This window comes from Nannobrachium achirus (assembly GCF_963921795.1).
Source record: "Nannobrachium achirus genome assembly, chromosome: 4".
Classification (NCBI taxonomy): Eukaryota; Metazoa; Chordata; class Actinopteri; order Myctophiformes; family Myctophidae; genus Nannobrachium; species Nannobrachium achirus.
Genome location: NC_137813.1, coordinates 45,573,950 through 45,591,008, shown reverse-complemented (window position 1 = coordinate 45,591,008; position 17,059 = coordinate 45,573,950). Strand labels below are relative to the sequence as shown.

Genomic DNA, 17,059 nt, shown 5'->3' with positions numbered 1-17,059 from the left:
AGCTGTCCGCAAATCGAGTTTCTATTAATGAGATGGGGGGTGGAGGGGGGTGGGTTGTGATGCTCAACTGGCAGCTTATGAACACTGGGTTATTACCTTTTTTTCTTTTTTTGATGACTTAATGGCTCTAGATTTTAAGTGAAATGTGTTCACTGTGTTTTCCCCCCCAGCCCAGCTCCTTTAGTTTTCAGTTTCTAATTAGCTTGCCTTGTGTTGCTTTTGTCTTTTTAGGGTTGGTTTTCGTGGTGTGGTATTCATGCTAAAGATGAATACCTTTACCAAGGTAGTTGTGGGCAGTGAGATATACCATATACTTTTCATGGATGCAAAGGGCAATCCTAATCTAAGGAAGCATGTGTAATAGGCTCGTAGCAGGTTATCGTATTAGTCGATTTAAACTGTACTAAAACACTACTTAAAGGTGGCAACTTTGTTGTCTTCCTCTAGTCCCGTAGTGTAGACGAGTGTGTTGAACTAGACCCCTACTCAGCATGTCTCCTCTGTGACGTGTGTTGATGTGCGCGTTGACTCTTAACTCCACGTAGTTGACGGAAGTATGCCTACCCTGGGAGTATTTAGCACATTATTGACATCTGATAGCAAAAATAGCCTTATAGACTGCCTATAAATCAAAATAAGGATGCCAGGTGTCCCCATATTTTTTGTGATAATAGTAATTCAACTGAAAGTGCCAGGCTCTGAATAGGAGTTTTATGAGTGGACAAGTAGACAGGTTTTTCCAGCCACAGCCTACAGTTGTTGGCCTTGCATTTACCAGCATCTGGCTGTGATGCTTGTTTCCCACTCAGGTCTACCCTATCGAAAAGACACAACACATGCAGGCTTGTCATGTCAGGACGGTACGCAGCCCAGGTCTACTAAAGCTAACACTATTCTAGCAGCAGTAGTTGCAGCTGGAATTGCTTAGACATCATCACATTCACAATCATCATTCTGACAATTTTGGTATCCACAGAATATTCTTCCCCTTAGTTCCGATCAACTGATAAACATGTGTGAGGTGGCTCATGAGGGAGGATGATGCCCTTGTCGTGGACTGAGCGTGGCAGTGTGCTGGGATAGGGAGTGGTGTGGGGGCGGCACAGGGACACAGTGGTGCAGCGTATACCCTACCTGCACGTCGCCCTCCCTCATCCTCTCACCCTGTCACCATATTATGTTCAGATGCTGGCCAGAGGAGTCACCGGCGCATTCGCATTGGGGCGGATCAGACGACCCCACAGAGGGAGGGGGAGCTAGGGGGGGCACGGCAGGGGGTGGCCTGCCACTCAACTTCCAGCACAGGTCAGTACAGGACCGCATGAGCACCCCCCCTCCTCCTCCTGCTCAGTCACAATCCTCCATGATGAAGGCACCCCACCCCCCCAACTCAAATCCAGCAGTTGACTGACAACATAAAACTGATATGCAAGTGGACACAAGAACAGTCCCATCACTCTAGACACATACTCGCCATAAGAAACTATCCTTACAGATATGTCAGCACACAGTCGTTATCTCAAGGCTATACAAGCTAAATATTTCTCTAAATAATAGTTCTTATACGCACCACACGCTGTGCTGGCCGCACACGACTGGACTTGATGTTGAGGTCAGGCGTAGCCTTATCATACTCATCTGTGATTGTCTGTAATGTGTTTCTGGTGATGTGTTTTGGATAGAAGACAGTCTAAAAACAGACTGAATAGACTGAACTCTTTGTATTCATTTATTCTTTCTACTCAACTTGAATTGATTGTTGTGCATGAATTCTTGTGTTCCTTTTTCAACCATGGCTCGAAATTATAACGTAATAATAAAACATTTGGATGCAGGGTTCTGCCCTTTCATGTGCTTCTTGTAACTGGTAACACTATTGATATATCCACAGAATGGCTGCCCATGCCTTTTTGTGTAGGCTTTTATAGACAGAAGTTTACAGACCACATTAGAAATACGTCATGGTTCTCTTGTAATGTGTGTTTTTTATGTGTCTATGAGTTACAACGTTACAGACTTGAGAAATTCAATGTTGCAGACTTGAGAAATGCAATTCTGTCGTGCTCTGCTGTCTTTACTATGCAGTCATTTCATTGGCGAAATTAGCTTAAATACAAGCTCACAACGTGTTGTGTTGTAAGCCTGTGGATCGGTTAATTTCGTCAAAAATATGAAGGGAGAAATGTTGTACAGTATAGACACCAGGGAGGCCCCAGTCAACTAAGTATATAGAGTATTGAGTGGTTATAGTATTACTATGTAACTCTAGGCTCAGGCATGTGCTGTAGTTGTGAAAGAGTATTTGTTTGTATGTGCATTTTGTGCGTGTGTTGCTGTGTGTGTGCCCCCCCTCCCCTCAAGTGGACAAATCGGGGCACAATGAAGGATGAATACCATCTCTTTTTGCCTTTGGGCACATTTTTACAAATTAGATTTAACCTAATGTAGTCCCATCAGTTTGCCATGAACTGGACTGTAGATTACATCTTTCTGCAAAGGACACAAAGTTAGATTACTTTTTTATTGAATGTGGAACCAGATGCACAATAATTATGTTGTACTTGTGGCTAAACATCAGCACATACTGTAGTACAACGCCCTATAACATCTCCAAATGTTTTATACGTACAAAAGTTACGTGGCAATGGTTGTGCTGTCAAAGGCATCTAGACGTTCAAATTGTCCAATGCTATTTTGTGCTCTCTTTATTATTACGTTTCCCTGTGCACTTGAACATGATGCGATATCATAAGGCTTATGCCTCATTCACATACAGAAAAGCCAAGCTAATGGTTTGCTTGTTAATTCGATGTATTCTCTATGCAAACCAGCTTTTAAAATGTCCAAGCTGGAAAAAAAGCTTGACATTTTTAAAGCTGGTTTGCATAGAGAATACATTGAATTACCAAGCAAACCATTAGCTTGGCTTCTCTCTGTGTGAATGCAGCATTAGGCTTTATATGATTGCCAAGCAAAGGCATCATTCTCAGTATTAATATATTTGTGGGAAAACTACCACATAAAATTAGGCATAGACTGTTTGAATCAACAACTACTTTTTTCCCCCTTTTTTTTAACGGACATGGAATACCTTGTAATGGAGATCTGTTTATCCTAATCCTGCTTTCCCCTCTCTCTCTCTCCCTCTCTTCTGTTCTCTTCTCTCTTGTAGGAAACATGCCCTGAACTGTCACAGAATGAAGCCAGCCCTCTTCAGTGTTCTCTGTGAGATCAAAGAGAAGACGGGTGAGTCTCTTCTTCTCTTGCGCTCTTTGTGTTCTCACAGTCTGCTCAGCTTGCCTGTCAGTGTTTTAGATACAGTGTATCAGTGGCTGCTTTGCTCCACTAATGGATTCCTTGATGCCAGGTTGATCTTTCATTGGCCTTGAAGTGAACTTTATTGATTACATATCGATCCCATTGGGTCGTAGCACTGATTTAGCTGCAGGGGATTGAAACCGAATCATCAGGTCACGCTTATCCTTCTTAATTATTCCTGTATACAGTTTTGGCCATGTCATTTTAGAAACTTGACCTATGTTAGACCTCTATCATGACTTCACACTGACAACTCGGACTAATCTTATTTGACTTAACCCCATTGAAACAGCTAGGGCTTGTAGAAAATACTGCTTTTGGTTGTTTATACAACCATGTTGAGCTGCATTATTTTCATTTTTCATTTGGGCATAGAAAACCAGATGAATTGGGAAATATAACCTGCAGTGGAGACAGAGATGGTTATGTGAAGTTCGGTCTATTTCCAGTTTAAAATGAATTCCCCCAAAATATCAAAATCCAACAAATTGTCAAATCTTCCCACACTTGTTTAAGAAACGTATGTTTTCAGGTCAACCGTACCTTGCTGACAGTGAATAGTGGACATGCACATGGTGGCAGCTGTTAAGTTTTTATGTTAATACATTGTTTAATGAACCCCGAACTATGTTGGATAATTTCTTTTGGCTAATCATTTATCGGTGATAATGCATTTTGGCATCAGTTGAATACCTCTGATCTTTTGTAGAGCAATTTGAACTTGTCTTAGTTGGAATATTCTTCTAATTACACTTATATATTGAAATTATCCAGTGAATAGTCTAATATACTGAATGTGAAGTAACATTTTAAATGAACACTTGCATAGAAGCCTTATTCAGAGTAAACTAGATGCTTATTCTTATCTTGTTAGCTATTCCAGTCAGCTAGCTGACAGATTTCTAGTATGGTTCAAAGGCAGAGGGCAGGAGTAGATGGCAGATTGATGGTTATGGTGTGAATGGGGCGGGGTTTTGGAATTCTCTCCCGCTCTCCATTCCCTTCTACATCTTTCCACTGTATCTCCTCTCGCAGCAAATCTCCCCAGTTCAAATACAATTTGAAAGTGCACCACTGGTTCCACTTGTGACCCTCCTGTCAATACATTATTATTGCTCTCCCGCGATTGGAGGAAAGTAAAGGGTAGGCTTGAGTGAGCGGGGCAGGCTACCGTGTTTCCCAGGCAACCAGTGGTCTTATTTACACTAATGCCATTCACTTTGATTTTTCACATTTACTCTCCCAGCAAATACGAGAAAGCGCCTATGAGTACACAGACCGTAGGCCAGAAGAGAGAGGGAAAAAATTATGTTAATGTCACTATCATGGTGGGTGTTTCCTTGCTTTGTGGCTGAATATGCCAGCCATAACGGCTGTGGTGTGAGGAGATCCTAGCTGCCTGCCATGTGGTACCCTCCTACTAGCAGCATCATGTATGTACCTGACATTTCTCTGCTTCCCCAGTAGACCCCCTGCAGGCTCCATTATGTGCCTCTGGAATGTGAATTGACTTCTGCTGTGCCACTCATGGAAGGCTCAATCAGTAGTATCTCTGCAGATACCCCCCCCCCCCCCCCCCCCCAGGAATACAGACTCTCAAGGCAAACACACACACACACACACACACACACACACATTGAACAAGGGATAAAAGCAACCTCGGTCTTGGGTCTACTCCTGCTGCTTCGGTCTTGTCCCCCCCCACCCCCGCCGCCCCAACTCCCCCACCCACCCCTTTGCCTCACTCCCGTTCTTGAAAGAGAAGACTTGCTCTGAACTCGGGGCTTTGATATGGTAATGTAATGGTGGCGGGGGAGTGGGGGAGGGGAGGTGAATTCCTCTGAGTGCTGCAGTTGGTTAGATTGTTTTCATTGTAAAGGAAATGTTCTGCGCAAATGCCAGCAACTCCCCCCCCCCCCCCCCCCCCCACACACACACACACACACACACTCCTTTTCCACTACTCTGCTACAGTGCTTGTGTTGTCCTGAGCTTTCACATTTTAAACGTGACCTTGATTTGCGTTGAATTTTTCAGTTTTGTTAATTCGTTGTCAAAGAATCTCCGGGAAAAAATGTGAGCCTCTGTAACTGGAGGGAGAGAGAGGCAAATGATCAAAGTTGAAGAGACAATGGCTTTGCTTCAGCTCGAGTTCTTTTCCCCCTCACTCTCATGGGTATTTGCTGTAAAAATAGCTCTTGGTGCAGTGGGACAGCTTATGCCAAAATCTTTCAAAAGCCACTGCAGTTCTTCTCAGGCAGAAGTTTTTGATTTGGTTTGGTGGCGTTCTTCTTCTTTTTTTTCTCGCTCTCTTTTTTTTAAAGGTATTTCTCCCCTTCTTTTGTCCTTGTTGACAATTTATTGGACAAATGTCCACACTGGATCTGTCAATCTACTTTTCTTCCATCATGCAACTCCACCTTTTTGGGATTTTTTCCAAATCTGATTATGATGATGAAGTGTGGTATTATGTAACCTCAAATATACCTATTGTTTCCTGACTGAAACATTCCAGGACAAGGCTTTGTTGGAATCGAGTTCAGCCAACTTAAAAACCTGAAAAAACATAAGACAGCAAGCTTTGGCAACAAACAAGAACAATTCTTGAAAGAGCTTGCTATACAAGCTTTAAATGGCTGTAATTTTTAAGGTTAGGCAAACTATAAGTAACTTGTAATTAATTGCCTTTTTCCTTAGACAGTTTTACCGTAAACAAGAAACCCAGAAAATAACACTATCACTGCATTGTCTACAAGTGAATAGTTTTGGAACTCACACATTGTTTTCCTGAACTTTATTTCCAACTGAGCATAACTTTAGTTGAATATACTCGTCGTATCCCCTGAAAAATATGCATGCCTTTTCTCACAGCCCCCCCTTTCCATCTTTTCTAAATGTTTTGTTTATGCATGTTACATATCAGTATAATATCATGGGGCATGAGACAGGGTAAATGTTTCTCCTCTATATAATTATCTGGTCGTAGTGAATGTGCACTGAACCACATGAACCCTAGCATCCCTATTTTGATGACAACATTTTACATCTACAAGCTCACTATGTATTAAAGCAAAATGCATTGTGAGCTTGTAGATCGTCTATTTTTGGTGAAGAGATTTGTTGTAGAGAGGGAAAAGGAGGGGCCATGGATGTAGCCCTGGGGGACCTCGTCAACTAAGTATAGGGTTTAAAAGGGATAAGTGAATCTTATGGGTGACTTTCTGTTTTGTCTGTCCTTAGATTTCACTTCTTGATGGAACTAAACTTGCTTTAGCCAATGGCTTTCTGTCATATAGAATGGAACCTCCTTTACATTAGCAGTAACTTTTGATTGTCATGCTTGCAAACAGAAACATTTACAAACTAGTTTTATTATAATGTTATAGTTTAGAATCAGAGGAAAATCATCATGCTTTTGCCAGAATGGAGCCCTGGGGACCCTGGTCAACAAAGTATATAACACTATTTCCCAAACAGTGTTTTGTTAAAATGCTATTTTCACTACTTTGAGTCCCGGGCAAACATCTAATTTCTTTTGGGGATTTTGAGCTAAAAGGTTTGGGAACCACTGGTACACAGGGTGAACCACTGGTACACAGGGTGAAGTGTCACTGTCTTACGGGTAGGAATAACATGGAAAAGCCCACATGCTGTGTGCTTTGACTTTTGTCCTCTTTTTACGATGTAAACAGAGTTTCAATTTAAGAACCAAATATCCCCAATTACTTGTTAAGTGAGTTGCAGCTGTAAAAAAACAACAAAAACAAGTGCTGCTAAGAGTAACATGCTGTAGTTGACATTTGCTTGTTCAAAGTCAACAAACACTCAAATTGGAAACGCCATTGAAAATCCTAATTATCATTTTAAACCCCCCACATTAGAGCCTATGTGTGAGTTTTAACAAAAGGCACCTTGGTGAAGGTTCTTTCGGTGACAAAGCTAACAAGTTGGAAACTCATGATCAATAAGAGCATGTTTCACAGCTCTGCGTTGTTAATTGCTAAACAATCTTTGCTCTACAGCAGTGGTTCTCAACCTGTGGGTCGGGACCCCCAGTGTCCCCAGATGACAATGAAGTGACAAGTTAAGGAATTTTAGTTAAAGGGGAGGACCACCCATTTTCAACATTGAACATCATCACGGTGTGATTTACAATACAAAGCCCAAAATCAGGGGGGAACTTTTTATTTATTTCCACAACAACTTTTAATTACTAAAAGAAAAAAAGAGAGAGACCATTACTGTCTAAAAAATAACCAACACACTATAGAGTAAAATGTGGTCAAACATTGGCCAAATTGTTAAATAATATAAAAAGAATAGGCAAAATGTATGAAATAGACAATCTACAAGCTCACAACGCCTCGTATGCTACTATGCATGTAGATCTGGGAATTTGACAATATTTATCTGTGGCACCGACTGGGTGGGTCCCCAGTTCGAATATGATTATTTTTTGGGGGTCGTGGGGTCACGACCTGAAAAGGTTGTGAACCACTTTGATCAACAATACTCTACTGCACCTCATCTGAGATCCATCTCGCAGACACATGACCACTTGCTTTGGTGATAATCTTCCTGAGTTTATTATAATCTCCAAATTCCATTTACTATATGTCTGTGTTGATATATGATTCTCCCCCCCCCCCGATGCCATGTCAATATTTTCGCCATTGTAAAATCATAGAGCCCTACATCACACAACAATCAGAGGCAGCCCTGACTGCTCTACATCTGGCCAAACCATTGGGATGGTCTAATTGTGGGTTGAATTGCCCATTTTATCGCCATGTATAAATACGACTTTATCTGCCCTTTACTCTATCAAAGCCAGGAGCCTCGGCCATCCTGGCTTTGATGGAGTAAAGGGCCTGAAGTCCAGTGAATGACGAGCTGTATTAAAGCATGTTAATTATTATTCATTTTCAAAGAGCTTCGTTTTGAGCTCAGGCGTAAAGTTTTATGAGTTGTTGGAAACCTCAGACTTTTATTATATAGTTTAACGAGGGGAAAGCCTGCTGTGCCTGTTAACTGAAGAGCGGTAAAAAGGTTTCAGAAGAGAAGAAAAAAAAAAGGTTTGAGACGTTACCAGCCCTGGCAGGACAGACTGAAGAAGACGAGGGTTTAGGGATGTCACGATTATGACATTTTACATGACGATTAATTGTCGCTCAAATAATTGCGATCAACGATTTAATTGTGTATTTGTCGTTGACAATTACATTTCTGTTTGGCTTTTAGGCTTTTGAAGTTGCTCATTGCAGATATGACACATTACCTAAATATACCAAGACATGACTGACATATTTGACAACTTTATATACTTAAAAAATAACATCGATAGTGGAAATAGCCGATGAAAGTGTTTGAAACTATATTGACATTTCTCAACATTATCTCAAAACGATTATGACGATTATGCTAAACAATTGCGACAGCCCTACAAGGGGTCTCGTTCCATCACGGAGGGGTCTCGAATCTAGACTCGTGGATAGAACTACAGCAAGCGCCTCTAATTTGATCAAGTGTTCCCCCATACTGTACAGAGGAGGCACACCGTCATCCACGCTTCTTCTTCTTACATGGCAAAAATCCCAGAGCGGTATATCGTCGCTGTCCGGTGGAAACCTTGTATCTCCAAGTTTCAAATGTGTAGGTTCTTTCGCAAAGTAAAGCCCTGCTTCATACAAGGCCGGCGCACAAAAGTAGTGAAAACAGCCGATCTACAAGCACACAACGCCTCGCACCGCGAGGCGTTGTGTGCTTGTAGATCGGCTGTTTTCACTAGTTTAAATCATTTTTAAAATGATAAATGTAAAACGAACGGTTTTGGACATACAAGGTTTTCACCCGACAACGACGATATATATCAGTGAGTTCATACACGTCTCTCCGTTCTATTTACATTCAATCTTTATGCAGTCCGAGCCGGGTCATTTCATTGCTTTTTGCAGGCATCTCTGTTGTGGTTTGTGGTGCCCTGCCACTCAATCCGTTTTTTTTCCCCCTCTCCTCCTTTGCAGAAGAGAATGAAAAAAGATAGAGTGGGGGGGATGGGGGGTGGTGGGGGGGCGCTGGACCGATAGAGGGAGATTGATGAGCCAGTAAGAGCAGCAGTAATTACTCGGTGTCCATTCGCGAAGCCAGATTGGCAGACGGCTAATATCACACAGACCCCTGGCCCTGACAGACACCCCTCCCCCCTCCCACAGCCCCCCCAACGCAAGCCCTCCAACTGTGGGGAGGCAGGAGCAGCACCCCAACCCTTAGCTCAGGCCTAATGGTGTGTGGGCTGACTGCTTTTCCCATGTGGCATTATTCCTGTAGGAATTGGGCCTCTGTATGTACTGTTGGGGAGGGAAATGTTGCATGGCGGTATGGTAGGGTCATGACAGTGGAATGACTTTGCTTAAGAGCACGGCATTGCGATTTTTGGATAGGATTCACCAAGTGTGGACCAAACATAATACTTTCAATAATTTGTTTACATTCTAATAAGGTATTTAGCTGACGCCCTAGTCCTAATTGTACGAAATTACTTGACGGTGCCATGGCATTGGTCCGAACCCTAACCACAGTAACTCTAACTAAATTCGGACTAATGAGATGTAGGACTAATGATCCTTCGGACTTATGGGCAGTCCCCTTACTGGACATACTAAAAAACATGCTTGGACTCACTGTTGGTGTTTTTCATATTGAATTGTGTCTTAATAATGTGTTTACAACACACACAAAATCTACTAAACTGTACAGTAAATATTTAAAGTCCCAAAGTTATTGAAATAGAATGTAAAGTAGAAAAGCATGGGAACAAGTCAAAGTGACATTCTTATTTCTTGCAGTAGCTAGCTGCACATAATTCATGTCGTACCGAGTGACCCATCAGTATGGTTCCACGATCACCCACAGAGCTGTGAAGGTCCGAGGGTTGTCGCCTCCCTCTTCATCTCACCGGCCCTCCCTCTCAGCATGTCTCTGCCGCTACACACCGCTTTGAGCTTAAAGCTTTAAAGGCGAACCAACGTCTCTTTAATTAAAGATATGTAAATGTGGCCTCAGCTGGATTGCATTAGTTTGGTGGTGGTGGTGGTGGGGGTTTAAGAGTGTCATAGCACAGCTCCTAATCCTGACTAATTAAGGATTAATTACAATTGATGGGAGCCTTCCACCCCGGTCCCAGACAGGATGTTTGGATGTTTCACACCATGCCACGCCACGCCACGGGGAGATGGAGATATCAGGGCTGGTGGGGTGAGGGGTGGGGGCCAGACACAGGCCACCCTGGGATCCAGAGCATGTTTGGGTTTTATTGAAGACACCCAGGGGTGTCGCACCAAATTCTGGGCCCTGGGTACAAGGATTCACTGTGAGGCACCCCATGAATGTTCTTCAGAGGGGATGGGGGTTTAACCCGTTTAGACTGGGAACGCATTATTACGCTTTGTTTTGTGCTTTAAAACTATTGAGAAAGAGCAGATATACAATTGCACTGCGAGCTTGTAGATCTGCTATTTTTGAAAAATCAAGAGAATATTTTTGATCTGCTATTTTAGAAAAATCTAGAGAATATTTTTGATCTGCTATTTTAGAAAAATCTAGAGAATTTGTGCAAGTCTTTGAATATATATATATTTTTTTTTTGAAAAACCCATGTTTCTATGTCAGTGGTGCTGAAACTTTTTCATGTCAAGGACCAAAATGATATGTATTTTGCCACGGATCCCCATCTCAAAACATTTAGTTCCAGGGGCCCCCAGAAGCAAAATTTGAGTTACAAATGTTCACTTAAAAAATACATATATTGAAAGATTTGCACACATTGTCACGACTTCTCAAAGTGCTGCGCTGTGAGCTTGTATATCTGCTATTTTTCAATAGCTAAAGCATAAAATAATTAAGGCCCTCCACCTTGGGCCCTGGTAACTCAGTCCCACGTTTCCCCCCCTTGTGACGCCCCTGAAGACACAGGGGGACCCCGCTCTCATTCTAAGCCTGTGGAGATCTCGGTCATTGAGCGAGTCTAGATGGATGACAGTAGGACTGACGTATTAGGGCTAGCTGCTAATCTAGAATAAGCTGTATGTCTCACGCAAAGGTGTGAACACACATACAATGCAGCCTTATCACTTGTCTGGAGGATGAGTTGCGAAGAGCTGCTGCTGTTTCTGTCAGCCTGTCTCTATGTGGCTTCTGTCATGTGTGGTTGTGTTACCTTAAGCCTTAAGGGTTCTTGCACACTTTACATTTTTGGCCGTCCAAATATGTGAATTACATGTCATTGTCAACACTAAGGGATGGGACGATATGAAAATTTAATATCACGATTATTGTGACAAAATAAATTGTGATTTACAATATTATCGCGATAATCACAATCCATTATCCTGGGCGGAACATTTGCCAAAAAATAGCAGATCTATAATCTACGAGCTTGTAGATCGGCTATTTCTTGGCAAAGACATTTGATAGAGAGGGAAAAAAAGACTATCAAGTATGTATAAGTACCTTTTACCAATTATAGAGGGTTTAAGTGGTACCGGGTATGCAACTCGGCAAATAAAAGGTCAATTGATGATCCCAGTGTATGACAAGAGGACGATATCACGATAAATGAAATCTCCACAATACGATTATCGCGAGTGTTTTTTTATCACGATAAACGATAATATCGCGTATCAGCCCATCCCTAGTCAACGCACATGCACTGTGTGGGGGAAAAACTAAAAGGTTACAGTTGTGATTATCCACGTTGTCAGACTGTGTAAATTGATGAGTCTGCCTGTCACGTTGTGCATTGAAACTACAGGACCGACGTATGCCTGGGCAATGTTTTACCACAAGAAAAGACAAAAGGGAAAGAAGGGAAAATGTTGACCCAGTCTTGGCGTGACAGAAGAGGACAACATGGGTTGGCAGTTCTCCAAAGGGAGCTGGTAATACCTCCAGACGTGTTTCACCAAACTGTCTGCACACGGAGCTGCTCAGATAGTCATTAATTCTGCATGCTTTACGGGGCTGGGAAATTAACCGAAAATATTTCAAATCAGACATTTAGAACCTCTCAACGGTTAGAGTCTAACCAAATGAATCGAATAATCGAGAAGCAGAGTTTTTTTCCCCCCATGTTCATTTTTCATCTCTTACATATCGTCGTTGTCGGGTGGAAACCTCGCATCTCCAAGTTTCAAATGTGTACGTTCTTTCGCAAAGTAATGCCCCGCTTCATCATACAAGGCCGTCACACAAAGGTAGTGAAAACAGCAGATCTACAAGCACACAACGCCTTGCGGTGCGAGGCGTTGTAATTCACATATTCACTAGTTTAAATCATTTTTAAAATGAGAAATGCAAAACGAACGTTTTTTGGACATACAAGGTTTTCACCCGACAACGACGATATGAATGAATCGATAAAAAAATAATATTGGATTTTTTTTTTTAAACTAAATTGAACAGATTGACCAATTAAGCCCTGTATTAAACAGCATGACTTCTGGTAGAATGTTCCTCACATTTGGCTTGGCACTGCGTAGGCATCAGCACCGTGTTCCTAAAATAGTTGATGGATACAGAGGATGTGTGCTGGACTTGTGCAGAGCAAAAAATCTGTCGGCCCAGCGCGCTCTCTCTCCGCTAACATCTGACTGTGTCATAATGCTTGTTCACTTGTTATAAATGTGCGCTGCTCTTCTGATCTATTGCTTAATTGCCACCTAATTTGCATAACAGTGCAAATTAACGACCTCTCAAATGAGCGTTCATTTTTCACAAAGTCTTTAGGAGCTCCTTAAGAGTCTGTGCTAATGAGCACAGGAGGCAGCTGGCCTGATGAGAGTTGGAGAGATGAGGATAGCAAGGGACTGGGGGGGGGGGTGGGTGGGGGGGGGGGGAGATCCTAACAAAACCTTATCCTCTCTCTTCCTGACTATGAAATTACACACTTCCATTTCCTCTGTCTCGGGCTTTACTTACTGCTAGCTATAGGGATGTTGATGTCTTTACAAGTTCAGGTACAGGTGCTCAACTAACCCGCAGAATACGAGTCATCTCATCTCTCTCTCTGCTAGTAGTTTGTCTTCACTCTTAAAGCTTGGTTCTCTTGCGATGCAAAAATGACATTGCCACTACTATGGCATGTGTGTTTCGGTAGATCATTTAGTTCTTGTCTAAGATTTGGTAGCCATTTCTGAATGGTTAGGCCTACTGTACTGTTTGTTGGACTAGGTGTAGGTTCAAAATACTGTATATAAATGAAGATTGTTGATCATATGTCATAATATACTTTATAATGTTTTTCTGTAAACACACATACACACACACACACACACACACACACACACACACACACACACACACACACACACACACACACACAGTGTTATACCGTTCATTTTCATTCAATATTATATTTGTTTGGGGGAAGACCATGTATAGTAATTTGAGGAAAACTTCATCTCAAGAAAGGGTTTAGCTTTAAAAAAAAAGACAACAATCTGGTGGAAGGAAGTTTGATAGTGTGCTGGATTGTTGTCGGTGAACTGACACCACACAGATAAGACGCCTCCATGTGCACATTGTGCAGTCAGCGATCCCATTTTATCAGAGCCCATCTCAGTATAAACCCAGGTGTATTCATGTGTGTGTGTGCGCGCACACGACAGACTGCTGTGTGTGGCGTACCCTAAAAAAAAAGTGGGTATGCAACAGTCACCGCGCCGGTCTCGATCTCTGCTGTTAATTAAGGGCTGATTAATGATGTGTTGGATTGAAGTGTTTGCCCAAGGTGCGAGTTCCACAATTCATGTCTTAATCAGGTCACACCGTGTTTACCCTGACTGCTCACTACTCTCTCTGTGTGTGTGTGTGCGTGCGTGTGTGCGTGTGTGCGTGCGTGCGCGCGCGCAGGAGGATGCAAGCAACAACAAGGTTGTGGGCATATAGACGTACAGATGCTGAGAATGGACATGGATTGTGCTTAATGCTTTAACCAGTGAAAAATAGCAGATATACAAGCTCACAGCGCGGCACTCGTAGATCTGCTATTTTTGGAAAAAGTCGTGAAAATGTGTGCAAATCTTTTAAATATATGTATTTTCAAAGCGAACGTTTGTAACTCAAATTTAGCTTCAGGGTGGTCCCTGGAACTAGATATTTTAAGATGCGGGTCCGTGGCCAAATAAATATAATTTTGGGGGTCCTTCACATGAAAAGGTTTGAGAACCACTGACATAGTAGTCTCTCAAGAACAGACTAACTGAGCTCCAGTTAAGTGAAAAGGACCTTTTCTTTGACGATGGCTGGCCAGATTGCTGACATAGAAACATGGGTTTTTCAAAAAACCTTAGAAGGATTCTCTTTTGAATCCTTCGCTTATAGAATCGGGTCAAAAGTCTAATTTTCACGATTTTTCAAAAATAGCAGATCTACACTGTGAGCTGATCTGCTATTTTTCAATAGTTAAAGCATAAAATAATGATACACAATAATGTGTACCCGTTCTAAATGGGTTAAGTTCACTGTCCTGTACAATAAAACATATTTGAAGTAGAATGGGTCCATAATTATTCCCAAGTCAAATTCACAGCACCCGTGTGCCAATGTCTATTGGTTAAAAGGCCATTAGCTTCATGTTCTATTTCTTTCATGGCCCTCAGAATCCTTCCTCCTTTAAGCTGCGATTTGGATGGAAACCTTAAAGTTGTCCTTCCCAAAAACAAGTGCTGAATTTTCCAGTGTTCATGACGCTGGAAAATATAATTATAAACACTATAATCAGTATCAAAAACCTAATTGTTTGATGAGATGGACATAAGTTAGTAAGTTAGTAGGAAAATCATGCTTGGTATGACCTTTTTTAGTTCCAGTCACTGTTTCCAAATTGACACAAGATATGTGAGCTGTATGGGGTATGTTTATTCACTTTATTGTTTTCAGAAAGTAGAGCACGCACAGCCGATCTGGTAATCAGATGCAGGACAGACTGAGAAGGGTAGAATCTCAATCTGTACTCTGTTAAGACTTGTTCCCTTTTGTGTTTATTGACAATCAACATATATTTTCCATCCTCAAATTTGAAAATAAAGGTAGTCACCAGGGGAGAAAATGCAACAGCAACTGTATGCACGTACTATTTTATCTTAGGTTTGTAGTCAAATGCAGTAGTGCTTGAAATGCAACTTACATCAGTTAATGTCAATACCATTTCATAAAGTTTGTCATCCAAAGTTTACAATTCATTGTTTAAAAAAAATCAAAAGCAGATGCTATTTTGCATATTGTCATTGTCGGGTTGAAACCTTGTATGTCCAAAACCGTTCGTTTTCATCATTTAAAAAGATGAACCAAACCAAACAGCACATCTACAAGCACACCGCGAGGCGTTGTGTGCTTGTAGATCTGCTGTTTTCACTACAGTTGTGCGACAGCCTTTTCTGATGAAGCAGGGCTTTACTTCGCGAAAAAACGTACACCTTTGAGACTTGGAGATACGAGGTTTCTGCCTGACAGATAGACGATATTCAGGCTAGAACAACTACCCAGAACCTGTGTGCACACTTTGTCTGAGCCTGGCACAATCTGGTCCCATACCATTGCTGCATTGTTGGGACCATGTTGATATTGTTTATTATTAGTGTGGTTGCCCCTCAGGGCTGCAGGCTGCATTTTTGTTCTGCACTACTCCTCCCACAATTGTGGTGGCACGAACTTGGGCCATATGTCAAATCAACTTCATCGGGACACCAATGCGTGCATTTTGCTAAGAGATACGTTATACTGTATATATAGTTTAATTTATATACATTTATTTATATCCATTGACTTATATGGCCATTAATTTATTAGTGAATTACTTTTCCCCTTTGACTAGAATGGGAAAATTCAAATGGTAAGATGAAATTAATTTGTGAAATTTGCGTCACGGCAACCACACTTGCAATTTCCAATTGCATCTGTCTAGTTTCATTGTGTAATTGTTTTATAATTTATGCTGTAACTTAACTGTAACTTATACATACCTGTATAACATTATGATTATCAGCATATAGCGTAACCCCAACCCCCCAAAACATGCTATGTTTATATACCCTGAGACCGGCCTGACTCGGGCCCGAGGGCACATGGAGGGAAATTCCTTCCTACCCAATCCCCTGGCTGGTCTGCTCTCTGGTTCGGTCAGAGAATCAAACCCCTAGTTCAGGCATATGGAATCTGAATCAGTGTTGTTTTTGACAGCAAAGTTTGATTTAGTTTTAGTCATCGTCTTTTGAATAAAATGTCATTTAGTTTTAGTCATAATTTAGTCACCTGAAAAGATTTAGTCTAATTTTAGTCGACTAAATATCATAAGATTTTAGGCGACTAAATCTACAGTTGATTTAGTCAACTGAAATGTATTTTGGCAGTCCTTGATGGCATAGTAATGACTGATTTTACACTTGGTTGCGTGCTGAAAATAGCCGATCTACAAGCTCACAACGCGTCGCGCTGCAACGTGGTGTGGGCTTGTAGTTCTGCTATTTTCAGCACGCAACTCCTGAGAGCAACCAAACATAAAATGACTCCCTAAAGTTTTAGTCTAGTTTTTATTTTGTTGACGAAATTGTCAATATATTTAGTCTTAGTTTTAGTCATCACAGCTTAGTTTTTATTTCGTTTTCGTCAGTGAAAAAAACGTAGACGACAAACATTTTTCGTCATAGTTTTAGTCGACAAAATCAACACTGGTCTGCTCTCTGAG

General features: G+C 41.6%; 1 protein-coding gene across 2 annotated transcripts in view; it reads left to right on the top strand.

Moving 5' to 3' along the window:
• Positions 1 to 17,059, top strand: part of pbx4 (pre-B-cell leukemia transcription factor 4) — a 38,645-nt gene that overhangs the window by 2,768 nt on the left and 18,818 nt on the right. For both annotated transcript variants that reach the window (XM_080724237.1, XM_080724236.1), the window contains exon 2: positions 3,173 to 3,246. In XM_080724237.1, the coding sequence (XP_080580363.1) occupies positions 3,173 to 3,246 (74 nt within the window). The remainder of the gene's footprint in view (positions 1 to 3,172; positions 3,247 to 17,059) is intronic.